This window comes from Nelumbo lutea, chromosome 8, assembly GCF_056320005.1.
Source record: "Nelumbo lutea isolate HS-2025 chromosome 8, American lotus-T2T, whole genome shotgun sequence".
NCBI classification, from domain to species: domain Eukaryota; kingdom Viridiplantae; phylum Streptophyta; class Magnoliopsida; order Proteales; family Nelumbonaceae; genus Nelumbo; species Nelumbo lutea.
This window is the reverse complement of record NC_142691.1, coordinates 53,899,184-53,919,370: the sequence shown is the minus strand read 5'-3', so window position 1 is coordinate 53,919,370 and position 20,187 is coordinate 53,899,184. Positions and strand designations below refer to the sequence as shown.

General features: G+C 39.8%; 1 protein-coding gene across 2 annotated transcripts in view; it reads right to left on the bottom strand.

The window, feature by feature from the left end:
- Nucleotides 1-736: 736 nt before the first annotated feature.
- The window catches only part of ISA1 (isoamylase 1), a 138,434-nt gene continuing 118,983 nt past the window's right edge, over nucleotides 737-20,187 (bottom strand). Inside the window, exons 14-18 of one of the 2 annotated variants that reach the window (XM_088957540.1) lie at nucleotides 16,628-16,711; nucleotides 11,909-11,989; nucleotides 11,740-11,822; nucleotides 11,534-11,651; nucleotides 737-1,390 (exon numbers count right to left, since the gene is read on the bottom strand). In XM_088957540.1, coding sequence (XP_088813666.1) covers nucleotides 1,127-1,390; nucleotides 11,534-11,651; nucleotides 11,740-11,822; nucleotides 11,909-11,989; nucleotides 16,628-16,711 — 630 coding nt within the window. In that variant the 3' untranslated portion in view covers nucleotides 737-1,126. The remainder of the gene's footprint in view (nucleotides 1,391-11,533; nucleotides 11,652-11,739; nucleotides 11,823-11,908; nucleotides 11,990-16,627; nucleotides 16,712-20,187) is intronic. The other variant, XM_088957541.1, reaches the window with a different exon arrangement.

Here is a 20,187-nt window from a genome sequence, read left to right as displayed (position 1 = left end):
GCCAAAAACCAGCACCTACTTGAACTCACTTCCATATGTCTCCATCAATCAAATAGAAATCAAAGAACCATAAATTATGTCCATATAAACTTACTTGAAGTCAAACCAGAACTCGAGTGCTTGAAAAATTAGGGTTTTGCTCTGTCCAACTGTGGGGGAGAAGAGAAAAGATGCAACCGCACCTACCAGACCAACCCAAACTCTTCCAAACATGAACCGCCTTCCTTTAACAATCATGTGACACCTTCCAAGCACAGAGCGCCACACCCAAGCTTCTCCTTTCCTAGTAACCTCGAAAATCTCTAGTCAATTAAGGTTTCGGGCAGCATCAAAGCAACATCACTTCTTAGCAAAATCCAACCAAATCTCAACTCTCCAAACCCTCTACCAACTTGGCAAGTGATTTTCTATACTATAGAGAACCTATCTCTCCATACACTATTGATTTTAGAGTGTATGGGAACGAAAGAAAAAATAAGAACTAAACCTGCTCTGATACCAAGATGTAATCAATCCTCAAGTATCAAGATTAAATTTGGGGATTAGAGAAGAAAAACAGGTCTGAACAGCTATACAAGAGAAGAATATGGCAAAAAGAAGAGGTAAGAGAAGGAGTCGAATAATTCTCCATTCTCCTCTAACCCTATTTTATTAAGATCTAAAAATTACATGAAGACAAGAATGCCCTTAAGTGGGCGGCCAGCTTAGCAGTTACATAAAGAAAATAAAACAAGAATAAATAACAGGCCCATTAAGTGTGGCCCATCAACAATAAAATAAAAGATATTACAAGAGAGGATGTTAGGGCCCATTCGGCCCAGTCTCTTTACACAAAGCTTTATCAAATTGCAGCTTCACAATACTGAATTACCAATACATAATGGCACCATATGGCAATTTTTTTGGGTACTAATAGATATAGCACCATATGACATTACAAAACTGTATCAGATTGCAGCCTCAATAAAATAGCTAGAAACTTTTATTTGAGGTACAGTCAATACAGGTAAGCTTATTGATGCAATTTTCCAGTTGTAAAAGCATTAATTGCTTCTCAGATATGCACTCTGCTGTCATATACAGAATAAACAGAAGTATATATACAAAGCCATCACATTTAGGGACTTTAAGCCTTGTCGTCTGGAGAGAGTGTCAGGATAATGGATGAATAACTAAGCATAGGGTATAAGTTGGCATCAAGGAAATGCGAATACTGTTTTATTGCTACATCTCTCTCAGGAAGGTCCTCAGAGAGGAAATCGAATGGTGATGGTTTGCTGGTATCAACTAGAGGTTCCCATCTATAACCAGGCCTCTCCGGCAGCGTGACCATAACAGGTAAATGACTGGTATTGAAAGCAACATATATCTCTCCCTTCACTGCATCAACCTGTAACTCAAATTCACGATAACAGATAAAAATTAGCTGAAGGTTCAATAACATGGAAGTAGCAACTCCGGCCACCATTCAGTAGATTATGAAAAGATCTTCTAGACTATAAAATCTTGTGCAGAAACAATATTCTAGACAGATAGCTATCCAATATAATAAAAAGAACAAAAAGAAGGATTTAGAACACATGATTTTATGTGATTTATGTGAATGATTACATCCATGGGTGAAATGTGATCAAAGAGAAGTTTCACCATGTGACACTCACAAAGTATAAAATCAATGAAGTAACCCTGTAAATTAGGACTAGAATGCATGAAGAAATTCCTGAGCATAAGCCAACTAGGAAAATAAATAAATACATAAAAGCAAAAACAACAATAGTACCAACAATGCCAATCATCATCATCTAAGCCTTAGACCACCCCCTTTCCATGTGCATGGAGAGGGAGGTGTTTTAGGAATGGCTCCAGCCTTGGGGCAGGGGGCAACTGTTACCCAGGGCATTTTGGTGCACACACTATTAAGTATTAATCAGGAAGTCCTTGCTAAAGAATAGAATTCAAGATGCCAATGCAGCAAGAAATCTGTCACTGAACCACCACAGCACTCCAATTAAGCTTGTGCTTTCTATTACACATTCATAGATGAATCCTTGCCCAATAAGGGGGGTGGGGATGGAACATCATTGACAGATTGAAAAGATAGGAGCCCCCTTAATGACTTGCAAATTGCTGCCAAAGTGCAGCTATTACAAAAACCAACAAATCACATGAGGTAATTAGAACTGGTGCCGCCAGCACAGTTGTTTTGGTCTCCAACCTTTCTCTTCTCCCCTTCTCTCTTCCTCTATTTTTTCTGCTTTGTTTCATTGACAATATGGTATCAGAGCAAAACTATTGGGCCTGTGAGGTCAGATCTATCATACTTTCTCTCTCTTCCTTTCCTTGCTGTCTTGAGTGTCTTCTCCAGATTGGGCTCAAGAAAAACATCTACAACTGATACAGCAGAAGTTTTTTTCTTCCTTTCTCTCTTCCTCTTGGTCGTGTACCAAGCAAACATATAAAACTAAAGTGGCTGAATATGAAGTAGATCGTGTGATCCTTGTAACTGAATATGAAGTTCCTGTAGGTCATGTATGACCTGTTTTTTTATGTGACAACACTGGTTGTATTCTCTCCTGGTGGTTGTGGTGATTAAGTGGTCTGGAAGTGTGGTGGACTGTGGCTGTTGAATCTGTTTAAACCTGAAAACAACCTAGAAACCTGCTTTTTGGGGGAGATGGTGCTGTTTTGTTTCCAGACTGTAGAGTGTTTATGTGGACTGCAGTTCTAGTGTCTCTCTAGGGATGGACCTATGTTAGAAGTGATCCATGGATGTGTATTTGGAGCTGAACAGTGAGCTGGATCATGTCCTCTGAAGATTCTGCATCTTCTGGCCTGTAAGTCAAAACGGAATGAGTGGGAGGCTTGATATGAATTTCCCTATGGCTGTGATCCTCTTTGATGGATTTAACTACCTTCAGTGGTCTAGGGGAATTAAGCTCTACATTACTGCTAGATGGAATATAGGCTATATCAATGGCAAAATGTACCAAAGATTGGAAGTGCTGAACATGACAGTTGGGGTCAAGAGAATAGTATGGTGATGTTATGGCTCCTAGTTTCTATGCTGCCACAAATGAGAAAGACCTTTATGTGGGCTGAAATAGCTTATGAAATATGGGAACAAGCAAAATCTACCTATTCAAGGAGAGGCACTATGCAAAAATATGCCAATTGCAAGTTGAATCATCCACTTGTAAGTAGGGGGAGAGGAGTCTCAGTATATTACTCAGATTTGACATCAATTTGGAAGGAGTTGGATCATTATCAAAGTGTGAATTGGAAATGTGATGAAGATGCATAAGCCTACAAACCCCTTGCCTCCTAGCAGCGAGTATTTGCATTCCTCTTGGAAGTGAATCCTATGTATGACTATCTTTTTTTTTTTGGTAATGAGGTATGACTCTATTATGGTGCAAATCTTGGGAAGTAAGGACCTATCTTCAGTCCAAGAGGTCTATGCCTTAGTCTAGTTTGAAGAGAGTAGAAGAAATGTGATGAATTATTCAGAGGGGGAGCCAGTTGCCTTGGAAATTCGAGGAGGTACACATGGAAATGGAAGGGGTTCTTTTAAGAAGGGTGACTTCCAAAAGAGGGTGGATGGCAAAGACAAACTTTTGTGCATTTATTGTCAGCGGTCCATGCACACTAGAGACACATGTTGGGATTTCCATGGGAAACCTAAGGGGGATAAGGAATTAAGTAAAAAATCAACACCTGATCAGACCAAGAAGACAATTAAGTAGAATTAGAAGAAATATAACTCAACAAATGTGGCCTCTCAAGAGACTTGTCTCATTGTATCTCAGGAACGTCCCTTTGGTTCTGATCCTAAGGAAGAAATTAGTAGCTCTTTTCGTGACCATTTGGAGTTATATGGCAGGACACTTCATCATTTGGATTTTGGACCTACTCCTACCTCTTTTGCGTTTACATCGGGTAACTCTACCACTGCCTTCCATGTATCATCTCATACATCTGACTCTCCTTGGATAATTGACTCCAAAGCTTCAAATCACATGACTGGTAACTCAAATGTGTTTCAGGCATATAACCACCTTTCTAGGAGAGATAAAGTGAGACTGGCTAATGGGTCATTCTCTACCATAGCCAGTCAAGGAGCCATCTCCCCTCCTTTTGGCCTTACCCTCTCTAATGTATTGCATGTTCCAAAATTGCCTATTAATTTACTTTCGATTAGCAACATTACTCATTCCTTGAATTGCTCAGTAACCTTTTTTCCTTCTAGCGTTTTTCCAGATTTGACTTTTGGGAGGATGATTGGTAGAGGAAGTATGGTGGATGGACTGGTCTTGTGGCTACAGAGCCTTTAAGTCTGTCTAGCGAGAGCCAAGCCTACTTATGGCACAATCGTCTTGGTCATCTTTCTTTTGAATCGTTAAAAGTTGTGTTTCTAAAATTATTTAAGTCTTTGTCAGTAAATGTGTTGTAGCGTCAAACGTGTCTGTTAAAATAATTTAGTTGCTGATGTTGGGGCCTGTTTGGCTAATTAAAGTGTTTTTTTATTTCGTTTTTTCTTTCTGTTATGTCTGTTATTGTACTTAGGGGCACAAGGGTCTTTTCCCTTGTTATTTCTGCCACCCTATATATATTAAAATAAAGGTTGGCGCCGCCAGAACTGTTACATTGCAAAACCCTTCTTTCTTCCCTCCTCTCTTCTCCTCTTCTTCTCCTCTTCTCCTCTCTTCTCTTCCTCTTATTTCTGGCCGGCCATACTGTCAAGATGGTATCAGAGCGGGAATACTGATTAAAGAGAGCAGATTGAACAACCCTACTGAGAGAACAGATCGAACAGACTAGCAGAACCTGGGCAGAACAAAAATCTGATTCTGGACTAAAAAAACAGCTACAACTGGTACAATTCTCCCTGTTTTTCTCTTCTTTACCCTCTTTGGTCATGTGCCGAGTGAAAACCCTATGAGTCTGGGCGGCTGAATGCTGTCGAACCAGTGTACCCCCTGTTTTTTTGGATCATGTGATCCTGTTCATGTGTTAAGGCAACTGTAGGTCAAGGATGACCTGTCTTCTCAATGGTTTGATTTGACTATAAGTAAGAAGGATCTCTCCTGCTGATTAGTGGCTGTTAGACATTTCGGAATTCTGGTAAGTTGGGACTGTTAAAACTATACAGGTCTGAAATCTGCTGAATATTACCTCTGTCTTGTCCGGAATTTGGTGCTGTTTGTGCTCAACCTGGTTGTTAAACCCAAGTGTGTGGGTGTGAACAGAGTGGAGCAATGTTTTGTGGAGTAAGGAAGGGTTCTAAGTCTGGTGTTTGGGACTGATTAACTGCTTGACCATATCGACTGAGAATTCTGCTACTTCAGAGATTTCAGGGAGCCACAATGGAGTGAGTGGGGGAATGGATATGAGCTTTCCCATGGCTCTTATTCCCTTTGATGGTCTGAATTACTTTGAGTGGTCTAGGGGAATAAAACTCTACATCACTGCTAGGGGGAAAATAGGACACATCAATGGGAGAGTGAAGGAACAGAAGTATGGAAGTGCTGAGCATGATAGGTGGAACCAAGAGAACAGTATGGTGATGTCTTGGCTCTTAGTTTCAATGCTGCCACAAGTAAGGAAGACTTTTATGTGGGCTGAAACTGCTTGTGAGATATGGGAACAAGCGAAATCCACCTATTCAGAGCAGAGACACTATGCCAAGATATATCAATTGCAAGCTGAATCCTTTACTTGCAAGCAGGGGGAGAGGAGTCTCTCGATGTACTATTCTGAATTGACATCAATATGGAAAGAACTTGATCACTATCAGAATGTGAATTGGAAGTGTGATGAAGATGCAAAGGCCTATAAGTCACTTGTATCTCAACAATGAGTGTTTTCCTTCCTCCTAGGGCTGAATCCGTCATGAGTCTATCAGGGTGTAGATCTTGGGTAGTAAAGGCTTGCCATCAGTTTAGGAGGTGTATGCCTTGGTGCAATTAGAAGAAAGTAGAAGAAGTGTGGTGAATGGTGTAGAAGGGGAGTCAGTTGCCCTAGCGGTCCGGGGAAATTCAGATACAAAGTCGGAGGTGGTTTTAAAAAGAGTGACACTCAAAAAAAATCAGATGATAAGAACAAGCTTTGGTGTACTCACTGCTAGAAGACACGACACACAAAAGATACATGTTGGGATCTCCATGGAAAACTTAAATGGGCACAGAATTTGGGTAAGAAGTCAACACCTGGTCAGGGCAAGAAAGCAGGCCAGCGGAATCAAAGAAGGTATAACTCAACTAATATGGCATTGACAGAGCCTAGTCCTTCGGTAACTCAGGAGAGACATCCTAGTTCTGACCCTAAGGAAGAGATTATCAACTCCTTCCGTGAACATTTGGAATTATATGGTAGGACTCTCCGCCAGATGGATTCTGGGCCTACTCCCTCTACCCCGTTTGCGTCTACATCAGGTAATGCCACAGCCTTCCATGTGTTATCTCATACTACTGATTCTGCTTAGATTATTAACTCTGGAGCCTCAAATCACATGACCGGTAAGTCTAATTTGTTTCAGACATATAACCTTCTCTCTGGAAGAGATAAGGTAAGACTGGCTGATGGTTCTTTTTCTACCATAGCTGGCCGAGGCACCATACCTCTCCCACTTGGCCTTACTCTTCCTAATGTACTGCACGTTCCGAAATTACCTATTAATTTGCCGTCTATTAGTAGTCTGACTCACTCCTTGAACTGCTTAGTCACCTTTTTTCTGTCTTCATGTGTGTTTTAGGATTTGACCTCGGGGAAGACGATTGGTAGAGGAAGCATGGTGGATGGTCTCTACGTGTTAGAGAATAATGCTGGTCTAGTGGCGACAGAGTCACGGGTTCATCAAGTGAGAGTCAAGCCTATTTATGGCATAGTCGTTTAGGTCATCTTTCTTTTGAGTCGTTAAAAGTCATGTTTCCAAAGTTGTTTGAGTCCTTGTCAATGAGTCAGTTACAGTGTCAAACTTGTCAGTTGAGTAAACATTGTAGAAGTTCTTTACCTTTACGAAATAAAAGATCTGAATTTCCATTTCATATTGTTTATTCTGATGTTTGGGGCCCTGTTACTCTACCTACTGCGGCTGGCTATAAGTACTTCATTACCTTGATTGATGATTATTCTAGATACACTTGGGTTTACCCTATGCGATCTCGAGATGAAGTGCCACAAATTGTGAAAATTTTTCAACGCATGGTGTTCACTCAGTTCCAAACGGAAATCCATATCTTCTAGTCGGACAATGCGAAGGAATATTTCCAAAGTGATCTCATGAAGATTTTTGCTTCGAGTGGGTCACTTCAGTGAAGCTCTTGTGCCAGGACACCCCAACAAAATGGTGTGGCTGAACGAAAGAACCGTACCTTCTCGAAGTTACTCGTGGCTTGTTGATTCATATGAATGTACCAAAACAGTTATGGATGGATGCAGTCTTGTGTGCGACATATATCATCAATCGCATGCCCTCTCGGCTACTAGAGTATAAGGCTCCACATCATCTCTTGTTCCCTACAGCCCCGCTGTCCACTATTATGATGCGTGTTTTTGGGTGTCGTTGTTTTGTCCATAACTTGTCCCCTACTTGTGGTAAGCTTGATCCTCGGGCTATTCCTTGTGTTTTTCTTGGTTACCCTTTATCTCAAAAGGGGTATCGTTGCTATGATCCCATTGCTCGCAAGTACTATGTTTCCATTGATGTCTCATTCTTTGAGAATCAACCTTTTTTCTCAATTTCTCCTCAAGGGGAGAGTAAGGTTGAGGAGAAACAGGCAACGACTCAAATTCAACTACCTCCTTTACCCGATCCTCCTCCATTCCGGGTTTTCCCGTTGCCATAAGAGCCAGCAGAGTTCAAGAGCCATGGGGCCTGGCACTATGCAACCAACATCATCGGATTCACCCGAGGCAGATCTGTCTCATCAGCCAGGTACACTTGCTCCCATTGATATATCTGCTCCTTTAAATGCTGATTCACCTGTCACCAATGATCTTAATATTCCTATTGCTAAGAGGAAGGGTGTTAGGTCTTGTACCACTAATCATCCTATCTCTAATTTTGTGTCCTATGAGCATGTTTCGCCTTCATACCGTGCCTTTCTCTCTTCTGCAGATAGTGTCCCCGTTCCTAAGACTATGGCAGAAGATTTGTCAAAACCTGAATGGACACATGCAATGCAGGAAGAAATTGATGCTTTACACAAAAATGGCACTTGGGAGTTGGTAGACCTTGCTGAAGGGAAGGAACCAGTGGGGTGCAAGTGGGTGTTCATTGTGAAACACAAGACTGATGGAACTGTTGAAAGGTACAAGGCTAGACTGGTAGCAAGAGGCTTCACATAGGTATATGGAGTGGACTATGCAGAGACTTTTGCTCCAGTAGCCAAGATGAACTCTATCAGGATTCTTCTTTCCTTGGCAGCAAATCTTGATTGGGATCTTCACCAATTGGGCATCAAAAATGCTTTTTTGAATGGTGACTTGGAAGAGAAAGTGTACATGACCCAACCCCCAGGGTTTTGTGCCAAAGGCAGTGGACAAAAGGTGTGCAGGTTAAAAAAATCTCTATATGAGTTGAAACAATCACCTTGGGCTTGGTTCAGTAAGTTTCATTTAACAGTTCAACAGATGGGGTTCAAACAATGCCAGTCAGATCATACTCTACTTGTGGAAAGAGGTGAAGGTAAAACTGCAACCCTTATTGTGTATGTGGATGACATAGTGATCACAGGAGATTGGGAGGCTGAAATCCAGAGATTGAAAAAATTCTTAGCCACTAAATTTGAGGTGAAGGATCTAGGCCCCTTACGATACTTCCTTGGAATTGAAGTTGCCCGCTCTCACAAGGGCATCTTTATTTCCCAACGGAAGTATGTACTAGATCTACTAGAAGATACAGGCAAGTTGGGGGTAAAACCATTTGATTCACCTATTGAACCTAATCACCATCTAGGAGACAGTCAGGGAGAGTTTTGAAAGATGTAAAGATGTTCCAGAGACTCGTGGGGAGACTTTTGTATTTGTCTATGACCAGGCCAGATATTGCCTATGCAGTGGGTGTCCTTAGTCAATTCATGCACAACCCTAGGACAACTCACTTTGAGGCTGCAGAGAGGATCTTGAGATATCTCAAGTTTCCTGGAACTGGTTTGTTGTTCCAGAAACACAGTCACTTAAAAGTGGAAGTATATACTGATGCAGATTGGGCAGGAGCAGTCAATGACCGAAAGTCTACCAGTGGGTATTGTGCCTTTGTAGGAGGAAACCTTGTCACATGGAGAAGCAAAAAACAAAGTGTGGTGGCTAGATCCAGTGCTGAAGCAGAGTATAGAGCGATGGCTCATGGGGTTGCAGAAATCATGTGGATAAGAAATCTGTTAGGTGAGCTGGGTTTCGCAGTAAGCAATCCTATGCCACTCTACTGCGACAATAAGATTGCCATCAATATTGCTACTAATCCAGTTCTGCATGATAGGACGAAACAAATTGAAGTGGACAAGCATTTTATTAGAGAGAAACTTGAAAGTGGAGAACTGTGTACACCATATGTTAACTCAGAAGAACAACTTGCAGATATCTTCACCAAAGGTCTCCATCATGTGTGGCACAAGGATTTGTGTGACAATTTGGGCATGATTGACATCTATTCTCCAACTTGAGGGGGAGTGTTAAAATAATTTAGTTGCTGATGTTAAGGCCTGCTTGGCTAATTAAAGTGTTTTTTATTTCGTTTTTTCTTTCTGTTATGTCTGTTATTGTACTCAGGGTCACAAGGGCCTTTTCCCTTGTTATTTCTGCCGCCCTATATATATTAAAATAAAGGTTGGTGCCGCCAGTACTATTACATTGCAAAACCCTTCTTTCTTCCCTCCTCTCTTCTCTTCTCTTCTCTTCCTCTTATTTCTGGCCGGTCATACTGTCAAGAGTGTCAATTGAGCAAACATTGTAGAAGTTCTTTTCCTTTAAGGAATAAAAGATCTGGATTTCCCTTTCACATTGTTTATTCCGATGTTTGGGGCCCTGTTACTCTACCTTCTGAAACTAGCAATAAGTATTTCGTTACATTGGTTGATGACTACTCTAGATATACTTGGATTTATCCCAGGCAATCTAGAAATGAAGTGCTAAAGCTTGTGAAAGATTTTCAACTCATGATTTTTACTTAATTCTAGATTGCGATTCATATTTTCTAGTCAAACAACGCAAAGGAGTATTTTTCACAATGATCTCACAAAGCTCTTTGCTTCGTGTGGGTCTCTTCAGTAAAGTTCTTGTGCTAAAACACCTCAACAAAATGGTGTTGCTGAAAGGAAAAATCATCATCTTCTTGAGGTTGCTTGTGGATTATTATTACATATGCATGTTCAAAAATGTTTCCGAATGGACACCATTATGTGCAGTGCATATATTATCAACCATATGCCATCTTGATTGCTAGAGTATAAGGCCCCACATCGACTTTTGTTTCCTAAGGCCCCTTTGTTCTCTATTCCAATGCATGTCTTTAGGTGTCGCTGCCATCAATATTGCAACCAACCGAGTCCTCCATGACAGGACAAATCACATTGAAGTGACAACTAATAAGCATTTTATTAGGGAGAAACTTGTGAGTGGAGAAGTCTGCACTCCCTATGTTAGCTGAAAAGAACAACTTGCACATATCTCCACTAAGGGCCTCCATCACTTGTGGCACAATAATTTGTGTGGCAAGTTGGACCTGATTGACATCTATGTCCCAACTTGAGGGGGAGTGTTAGATTGTTAATAATTTATATAGTATGTGTATTGCAAGGGCACTGTTGTCTTTTTTTGTTCCTTTTAATATGCCACCCTATATATATGTTAATTAGAATTGGCGCCACCAGTTTTTTGGTATCCAATCTTTCTCTTCTTTTCTCCCCTCTCTCTTCTCTTCCTTCTCTTTTCTTCCTCTGTTTTTTTCTGCCCTGTTTTACTGATAATACTATTAAGAATTTTATCAATTTATGGAAAAGAATGATGTAGATGGTATGTACCGAGCACCCCTTAGGCTTCCCCTACTGCCTGGCCCATTGTTCTCACTTTATACATACATCAGCTAGACTATTTACTAATCTTTGAACTGAATAAAAAGTTGTTCTGAATTTCATAGCCAAAATGCCTCACTTATTTTATGATGTGTTTGTACTGCCAAGACCCTATGCTGTTTATTTTAGAAATACCCCATAACTACCTCAGAAACATTTCTATCATAAGGTTTCTGTAATTGAGAGAGCTTCTCAATATCACTCCTTGCAGTAATGCCAAGAGTTCAGCCCTACTTGCATCGCAAATATTAGTAGGTCCAGAAAATGGCTAGAATATTTGCATAGCTGTTAAATAAAAAAGGGAGACTTAAATAAAAAAAAACTCATGGATGTCACTAATCAAAGCATGCCAGGATTGATGATATATCTAAGTCTTGTTCCTTCTAAATTAAGCCAACATAACCCAGGAAAAGAATTTTTATCATAGTGCATGCAGTTGTTAAGATGACTGAGAAGAAACATACCAGTGAAAAAGCTACAAATCGGTTTGTATCAGACCAGTCAGGCATCCCGGGGGCATGACCATGCCACTGAAGCCTCTCTGCTGTTGGGAAGTCATTAAGACCAAGTGATTCACATTCACTGTATCATACAACATACAGATTAAATAAGGAGCGTTGAAATATTAACCAGATTAAAATATGTATGTCTCAAATGTGGATGCCTTTACCGCCGAAACGTTGTCATGAGGCGGCAAAACCTGAAGAAGTCAGAAGATGATTCTTCCTTCTTGTCCCACCGGAAATAGTTAATCTGCAGTTGGAACCAATAGGACAGGCTCCAAAGTTAGGTTCCATTAGCATAAGCAAACAACATGCAAACAGAAAGTAGGAGCTCACATAGTTATCATGGCAATATGTATTATTGTTTCCACCTTTAGTGTGGCCATATTCATCGCCCATGTAAATCATTGGCACACCCTAATCAAAAGAAGACATAGGACCACACTCTGATTAGTAAATCATTATTTAGTTTTATATGGACATTTACAACCTGGGCATGAAAGGAACAATGAAAGTTGCATTAACATGAGAAGATGAAAAGGAAAAGAACATTTTTCATCCATAGTTGAAGGATGGATTTCATTTTGGGAAGAAGAATAATCTACCCATTTGGAGTATTCAGTTTGTAGGAAGAATGCAGTTATATTAGGCAGAAAATATATAATTGTGGACATCAAAGTAATATCAGATTTATTGGTTTTTATTTTTGTTCAAAGTAATTTTGATATATAATCATACAGTTACCTGCCAATTGAATCCTTTTTGCGTCGATCATATTTCCCTTCTTTTCTTTCTACCACATTTCATGTTTAGAGTTGTCATTTTTCATTTAGTCTTATTTTTTTTAAGTTTTTTTTTTTTTGTATTTCTATTATTTTTTTGTTTAATCTCCTCTAAATCCAACATTGTTGATAGTTAGTTTGACCTCTGTGTTCTAAATCTTTGCCTCCTCTTGAGGTTCCTTTCATCAGAATTGGGTTTTACTATAAATAGCAATACAAAAGTTTTCTATAAATAGTAATTATAGGAATTTACCATTTATAGAAATCTCAAACTTAACTAGAAATGTTCTTTTTTTAGTAAAGATATCAATTCATTCTTGAATTTCCTGATTCTTAGAAGATTTTTGGAGATTTTTTCAGAATTTATTGGTGGCTAAGAAGGTATCTCATTGATAGTTTTTATAGTTTTATATGACAGTATTGCATTGCTTGGTCACGTACAAAATTCTACAGAGTTGGTCACAGAATTAAATTTTGGTGAAGCAGGGAGCAAATGCCTACCTCTACTTGAGGGCCAATTTGTTTTAGGGCTACTCCTACAATGCTTTGGGGTGTAAGTTCTTAGTCTGTTGGCTGATAATTGGTGGAGCATTAAAAAAGCTGATCAAGTCATCATGTTTGCCTGGTTTTAGATGATTTATATAAAATCAATTGAAGGTAATTTGGTCTTAAGGAGTCTTAAAGTTTTTCCTAAAATCAAGAACCAAAGATACTCTTTATTCAGCATTATTGGGTAGAAAATACTGTGGCATACAGCTATTCTTGATTTTCATAGATCATAATATAGTGGGAAATGCTAGTTTTGAGGAGTTCTAGGGCCTCTAAAATGAGTGCACCCTATTTCTTCAGTTTCTACAAATCCCAAAAGGGCTGATCTATTATGCCCTATGTGTAGGGTTACAAATATCTTTTGGAATCTAACCTTTGGGTCAATTTGGTTCTACTTTGGGTTATATGATCACCAAAGTTTGATATGTGTTCCTCGAGGGCTGATTAGAAGGACAGTCTTGTTTTCATGTGCTATTGGAAGAATTTAAATGTCTGGTTACAGGCTAAAGAAACAGAAAATTTAAAAATTATAAGAAATAGAAAGTGTTTATTTGGTCATAAGCACACTTTTCAGTTGAGTATCCCTTGGTGATGCATGTTTCTGAATTATCCAAGTTTTCCAGCTCCAAGATTTCATGTGCATTGTGTTTGATGAAATTCTTGAAAGGCTACATACTTTGATTGAGGGAGAGTCTTTGTCATGCTTAAGAGCCATTTGTTTTTTAGTTGTTCTTGTATGTCATTAGGGTATTTATTATGTCAAAGTTTCTGGTAGAGTGTTCCTCATACTGCTATATTTGTGCTTGGGTCTTTGTTAAGTTGGTAGCATATTGACATTATTGGGGAAATTGTCAAGAGGTGGACTAGATGTTTGGTTGTCTTGGGAAAGAGCTGTGAGCCACCATGAGTACTGTCTAATCAATTGGAGACTTCTCTTGCCATGGGTAAGAGTCAAATTGCTGCCATGAGGACAATCAACCTGATTGGATCCTTGTAGGTATGGTGCAAGAACTACTTACCGCCATACTGGAATCTTCAAGTTGCTTTGTTCAAGAGAAGCACTGTAGTATTGCTACCAAGATTACATTATTTCTTTCCAGGTTGTACCTTAAAGGGGATATTGGACAGTTGGAGTATTCAGTTTGTATGAGGAATGAAGTTATCTTAGGAAGAATATATGTAATTATGGACTTTACAGTAATATTAGATCTGTTGGGGCTTTTCTTGTTGTTACAATTAAAGTCTGCTTTAGAGTTCGGCCTGACTGAGTTCAGTTATGTAGAAGAAGAAAAGGTGATAGAGAAAGAGAGAGAGAGAGAGAAAGAGAGAAGAGAGAATTCTGGTTCGAATTGACAGAGTCAACCTGACTTCTCCCAGTCGGCCAGTAAGTATTTATATTATTACTAAAACAAGACTGAAAAGACCTATGTGCCCTTACCCAACACAACACTACAAATCATCAACATCAACCAAGGTATAAAGACAGAAATACCCCTACGCTAACACTCCCCCTCAAGTTGGTGAGTATATATCATATACTCCCCGCTTGTTACATATGTAGTCCACTCTTCCCCGACTCAAGCCTTTTGTAAATAAGTCAGTCCACTGATTTCCTGTATTAACATGTGTAGTGTCTAACTCTCCATTCAGCACCTTCTCCCTCACAAAGTGACAGTCAACCTCAATGTGCTTGGTTCTTTCATGAAACATAGGATTAGAGGAGATATGAACTGTAGCCTGGTTATCACAATAGAGCTTCATTGGAGTGTTAATGTTGTACCCTACTTCCTATAGAAGGTTCCTTAGCCACACTAATTCACAAGCGGTGTGCGCCATAGCCTTATATTCTGCTTCTGCACTGCTTCTTGCCACAACCGTCTGCTTCTTACTTTTCCATGTCACCAGGTTACCTCCCAGAAACGTGCAATAGCCTGTAATAGACCGCCTATCAGACATAGAACCGGCCCAATCAGCATCAGAATACCCTTCTATTTCAAGTTTTCCCCCACTCTTGTATATCAGACCGCGACCCGGAGCCCCTTTTAGATACTTCACAATTCTCAGAACCGCATTCCAATGAGGAATCAAAGGTTTTTGCATAAACTGGCTTACCACACTAACTGCAAATGAGATGTCTGGTCTGGTAATGGTTAGGTAGTTCAGTTTGCCCACAAGTTGTCAGTATTTGCTAGGGTCTTCAAACACTTCACCCATATCACTGCTTAGCTTGGTATTTGTGTCCATGGGTGTTTCAGCTGGTTTGGCACCCAACAAGCCAGTTTCTTCCAGCAAATCAAGCACATACTTCCTCTGGCATAGGTTAATCCCATACTTGGATCTCGCTACCTCTATCCCCAAGAAGTATTTCAGTTTACCCAGATCCTTTGTTTGAAAGTGATCCTGTAGATAAGTCTTCAACCTGTCAATACCAATGTTATCATTCCCAGTAATAACAATATCATCTACATACACCACCAACAGTATTTTTCCTCTTGGAGAGTCATGACTAAATACAGAATGGTCAACTTTGCAATGTTTCATACCAAACTTCTTTACCACCTCACTAGACCTACCAAACCATGCTCGAGGAGACTATTTAACCCCATATATACCCTTCCTTAGTCTGCACACCTTACCATCCTCCCCCTGAGCAACAAACCCTGGAGGTTGCTCCATGTAGACCTCCTCGAGTAAGTCACCATGCAAAAAGGCATTCTTGCTATCAAGCTAATATAGTGGCCACTCATACATGGCTGCAAGAGAGATCACCACACAAACGGACCCTATCTTAGCAACCGGTGAGAAGGTCTCTGTGTAGTCAATGCCATAGGTTTGGGAGTATCCTTTTGTAACTAATCGCACTTTCAGGCGTTCAACACTACCATCAGGCATATACTTAACCGTATAAACCCATTTACAACCAACAGCTTGCTTCCTAGGAGGAAGAGCAATGAGGTCCCAAGTATGATTATGATGAAGGGCTGAGAGTTCTTCCATGGCACGGCACCACCCTGGAGAGGCAAGGGCTTCTTGGACATCTTCATTCCCAATCTTCTAGAGAGGGACATTATTGGGGATTTAGTTAGTAGAGACGGGGGAAGATAATGGAGAGGGGAAGAGGTGCAAAAGAAAAATATCTTGTTATGGTTTTGCATTAAGCAGTATTTTAGTGCAGGTTGGGCATTGTTATTTTTTCCTAAGTGATAGAGGGTTTGGGTATTGGTTTTTGGTTTTTTGTCAGGCTGGTCAGTAGGTATAATTGTGAGTCTTCTTCCACTTCGATGAGTTTTATAGGTGCATTTGCAAGGCTGGTCAGTAGGTATAATTGTGTTTTTGGATTTTATGGTCGAGCTGGTCAGATGTGTCTGCATTTGCAAGGTGTGGCTTCTTTTTATTTGCGTATGTTTGCTCTGCATCTTTTTTTTTTTTTTAATTCTTTGTTGATAGCTGATTTCCCTGTGTTCATGTAGCCTACCCAGAACAGTTGGAGCTAAGGCTGAGTTGAGTTACCAATCATTGTTGCACCGATAAAATCAATCAACTGAAGTTTTCCTGCCACAGAACTAGGTAAATGAAAAGAGATAAACTACATCACTAGTATTGAAACAAATGTTTGATCCTTGTAACATTACCCAATTTCTTTTGCTGATTTTCATTGGAAAGAAAATTATCTTTTGGGTCAATTTATATAAAAACAAGATGATGGAAATCATTTAAACCTTACTTGGGAGACCATGAGGCAGAGGAAGAAATTCCGCATTTGCCTTTTTCTTAGTCTTTTCACTGGAAGGCTTGCAAACTCTCCCTCCTATATACATTTAAATCAATCAAGATCAGAAGCTTTTCATATGCATCTATTAAAGTGCTAATTGCTAAAGCTGATTTAATTCATAGCACAAAAATTCGAACCTTTAAAAGTAAAACCAACAAATCATACAAGCAGCTTCCCAGAATGCTGGAGAAGTGGAGTCAAGATGTTCAGAAGTATCTCCTTAACTAGTGAGTAGTTACAGTTAACAGCTCTCTGACTTGAACTTTCTAATGAATTGAAACACCTAAACTCAAAACCAGGCTGATTGAGATCATGCGCAACTCCTCGAATAGATAATTAAGGAATCTGCCATAAAAGGGATTTTGCCTATGGACCACAAAAATCAACACTAGACCAGCATTCACTTGTTTCCACTTTCACTTATTTTATGTTTAATTTTACTAAAGATAGTTATTCACCGTATCCACTAGCAAATTCTCATTGTTCATATCATTAACTAAAGGGTTACTTAGGTATCAAAGTATTAGAATACAAGAGAGGACCTCAAAAAGGACTAACAAAGAAACAATGAAGGAGACACACGAGAATAAATCTGTTGAAAGGATGCTGTATAATTGCAATTTGTTTAATATGGACAACCATGGGTAGATTTGTCATTTTCCATGTAAATCTATGTTGAATATATAGTTGAAAAGGGGCTGTATGTCTACCTTCTTTCTTTCTCCCAAAGTTTTCTTTCTTTTATTCTCTCATGTTCCTCTCTCCTACTCTGTTCTCCATATTCATACACAAACAACTTCAGACTAATAAACTAAATTAATTCTAGATCAACAAGTTGGTATGAAAGCAGTTCACTCCAGGATTGGAGACTATGTGATGTGATACATGCCTTGGGAGAACTCACCCCTAAAAGCTAGCTGATAGAGGGAGAGAACCCAAGCACATATACATATCACACAACAACTACCCATACTATCGATATGGGATATCTCACATTAGCATCCCATATTACTAATGTGGGGCAAAGGGATCGTAACATTCCACGCAGGCTGGCATTACACTAGTCCACCTAGTCCTAGTCGAACACTGCAATACTGATGTCACCACTTGTGCCGCACAATTGCAATTGGGAGGCATAGTGTAGGCTCTGATACCATTTGATCTGTGCCTTGGGAGAACATGCCCCTAAAAGCTAGTTGTTAGAGGGAGGGAACCCAAGCACATATATATCACACAACAGTATCCCATACTACCAATGTGGGATATCTAAGATTAGCATCCCATATTACCAATGTGGGACAAAGGGATCATAACATGATGTGACAGGAGATCAAATTAGCAGAGCTAGATATGAGATGGGTGAGAAGTGTGTGGAAATCCAAAGGAGTGAATTGGACATCAGCTCCATCTTGGGGGGCTTCTGGAGGTTTAGTTACTATATGAAGAGAGGATGTGGTGGAAATAGTAGAGGAACTAATAATATAAAGGTTTTCCGTGTCTTTGAAATTGAAAAATCTGGATGATGGTTTTATTTGGGTCTTAACTAATGTATACGAGCCAAATAATTATAGAGGGAGAAATGAATTATGGGAGGAATTGTATGAACTAAATGGACTAGGGGATGGCCCTTGGTCTTTAGGGGGTGATTTCAATGTAATCAGATTTTGCGATAATCCAATAACCCTCGAGGTGTGGTTAGAACAAGTATGAGTAACCTCTGATCATTGGAGAGACTTGGTCCAACTTTTAGGAAAACCCACTTTGCTCCAAATTGGACAGATTTCTTTCCAAAGAAGGATGGGAAAACCATTGGAGAGATTTGGTGGCTAGGGCTCCACCTAGAGTAACCTTTGATCATTGCCCCATCAAGTAAGGCCAGGAGATCTTAGGATCAGGACCTCGCCCTCTTAGATTTGAAAACATGTGGTTGAATCACCCTGATTTTGTGTGGAAGGTGAAAGAGTGGTTGAATCGCCCTCTTAAATTGGAGGGAGCTCACATGGGGAAGATGGTGAAGTTGGGAGGTCTTTTATTTCTCAGCTTGTTAGTCAGGTTATGCTTTGGCATAACCGGTTGGGTCATTTATCTTTTAGCTCTTTGAAAAGTTTGTTTGAGTCTGTCCAGATAACCAATTTGAAATGTGAAAGTTGTGAGCTTGCAAAGCATTGTAGAACAACATATTCCTTGAGTAATAAAAGTAGTATTCCTTTTGAAATTGTGCATACCGATGTTTGGGGACCTTATCATATTACTGCCATTAGGGGGGGAGGTACAAATATTTCTTGTTGTTTCTTAATGACTATACTCGTTTTTCATGGGTTTACCTTATGCATTCTTGAGATGAGGTTCCTAAACCTAGATCTTTAATCAGATGATTTTAACCTAGTTTGGGATCAAAATCAAAATTTTCAGATCCGGTAATGCGAAAGAGTATTTTGCAAAACCATTAGCCTCATATTTCTTTAACCATGGGATTATCCATCAGAGTACCTATCCCCATACACCTCAGCAAAATGGGGTTGCTAAGAGGAAGAATAGACACATATTGGAGGTGGCTAGAAGCATTACATTTAACTCCAATGTGCCAATATGTTTCTGGGGAGATGCCATTCATACGGTTGTATATCTCATCAATCAAGTTCCTTCACGGGTTCTAGACATAAAAGCTCCATTCACCCTTTTATATCCTGATAAAGAGTTGTTCACTAATCTCCTTAAGATCTTTGGATGTGCTTGCTTTGTTCAGACCCTTGGACCTCATCGTTCCAAATTTGATCCTAAAGCTTCAAAATGCCTTTTCCTTGGTTATGCACAAACTCAAAAGGGATATTGCTACTATGAACCTACTTCTGAGAGGAGGTTTGTTTCTATGGATGCCACTTTCTTTGAGGATGTACCGTATTATCCTAGGGTTTCTTCTCAGGGGAGAGTAGTGAGGTGGGGGTTCATTCATTAGAAATTCCATTACCTGTCCCAATCACTGAAGGGGAGTGTAGTGAGGAGGGATGTCAAAGGTGTCGGGATTTGAGAGTTTATCACAAAAGGTGGAGGTAAGTTGATTTCGGTCATCAACAGTCCAGGCCAGCCCCAGTTCCTTCTGCGAATCCGGATCCAAGTACCACAGTTCCTTCATCTTTCATTACAGATGAGATACCTTTTGTTGTTGAGCCTTCACCTCTATTGGATGACCTTGACCTTCCCATTGCAATCCGTAAAGGGAAATGCCATTGTACCTTATCTACAATTCATTGTATTTCCCAAAACTTGTCTTATGATCATTTGTCTCCATCTTACAAGTCCTTTTTTGCATCCATTGCTACTATTCCCATTCCCAGAACAATGCAGGAAGCCTTGTCCGTACCTGAGTGGAAGGATGCAATGAAGGTAGAAATGGATGCCCTTTTGAAGCACAATACATGGAAGCTAGTTGATAAACCTAAAGGGAATAAACCAGTTGGATGTAGATGGGTGTTTACTGTGAAGTATAATGTTGATGGTTCCATTGAAAGCTA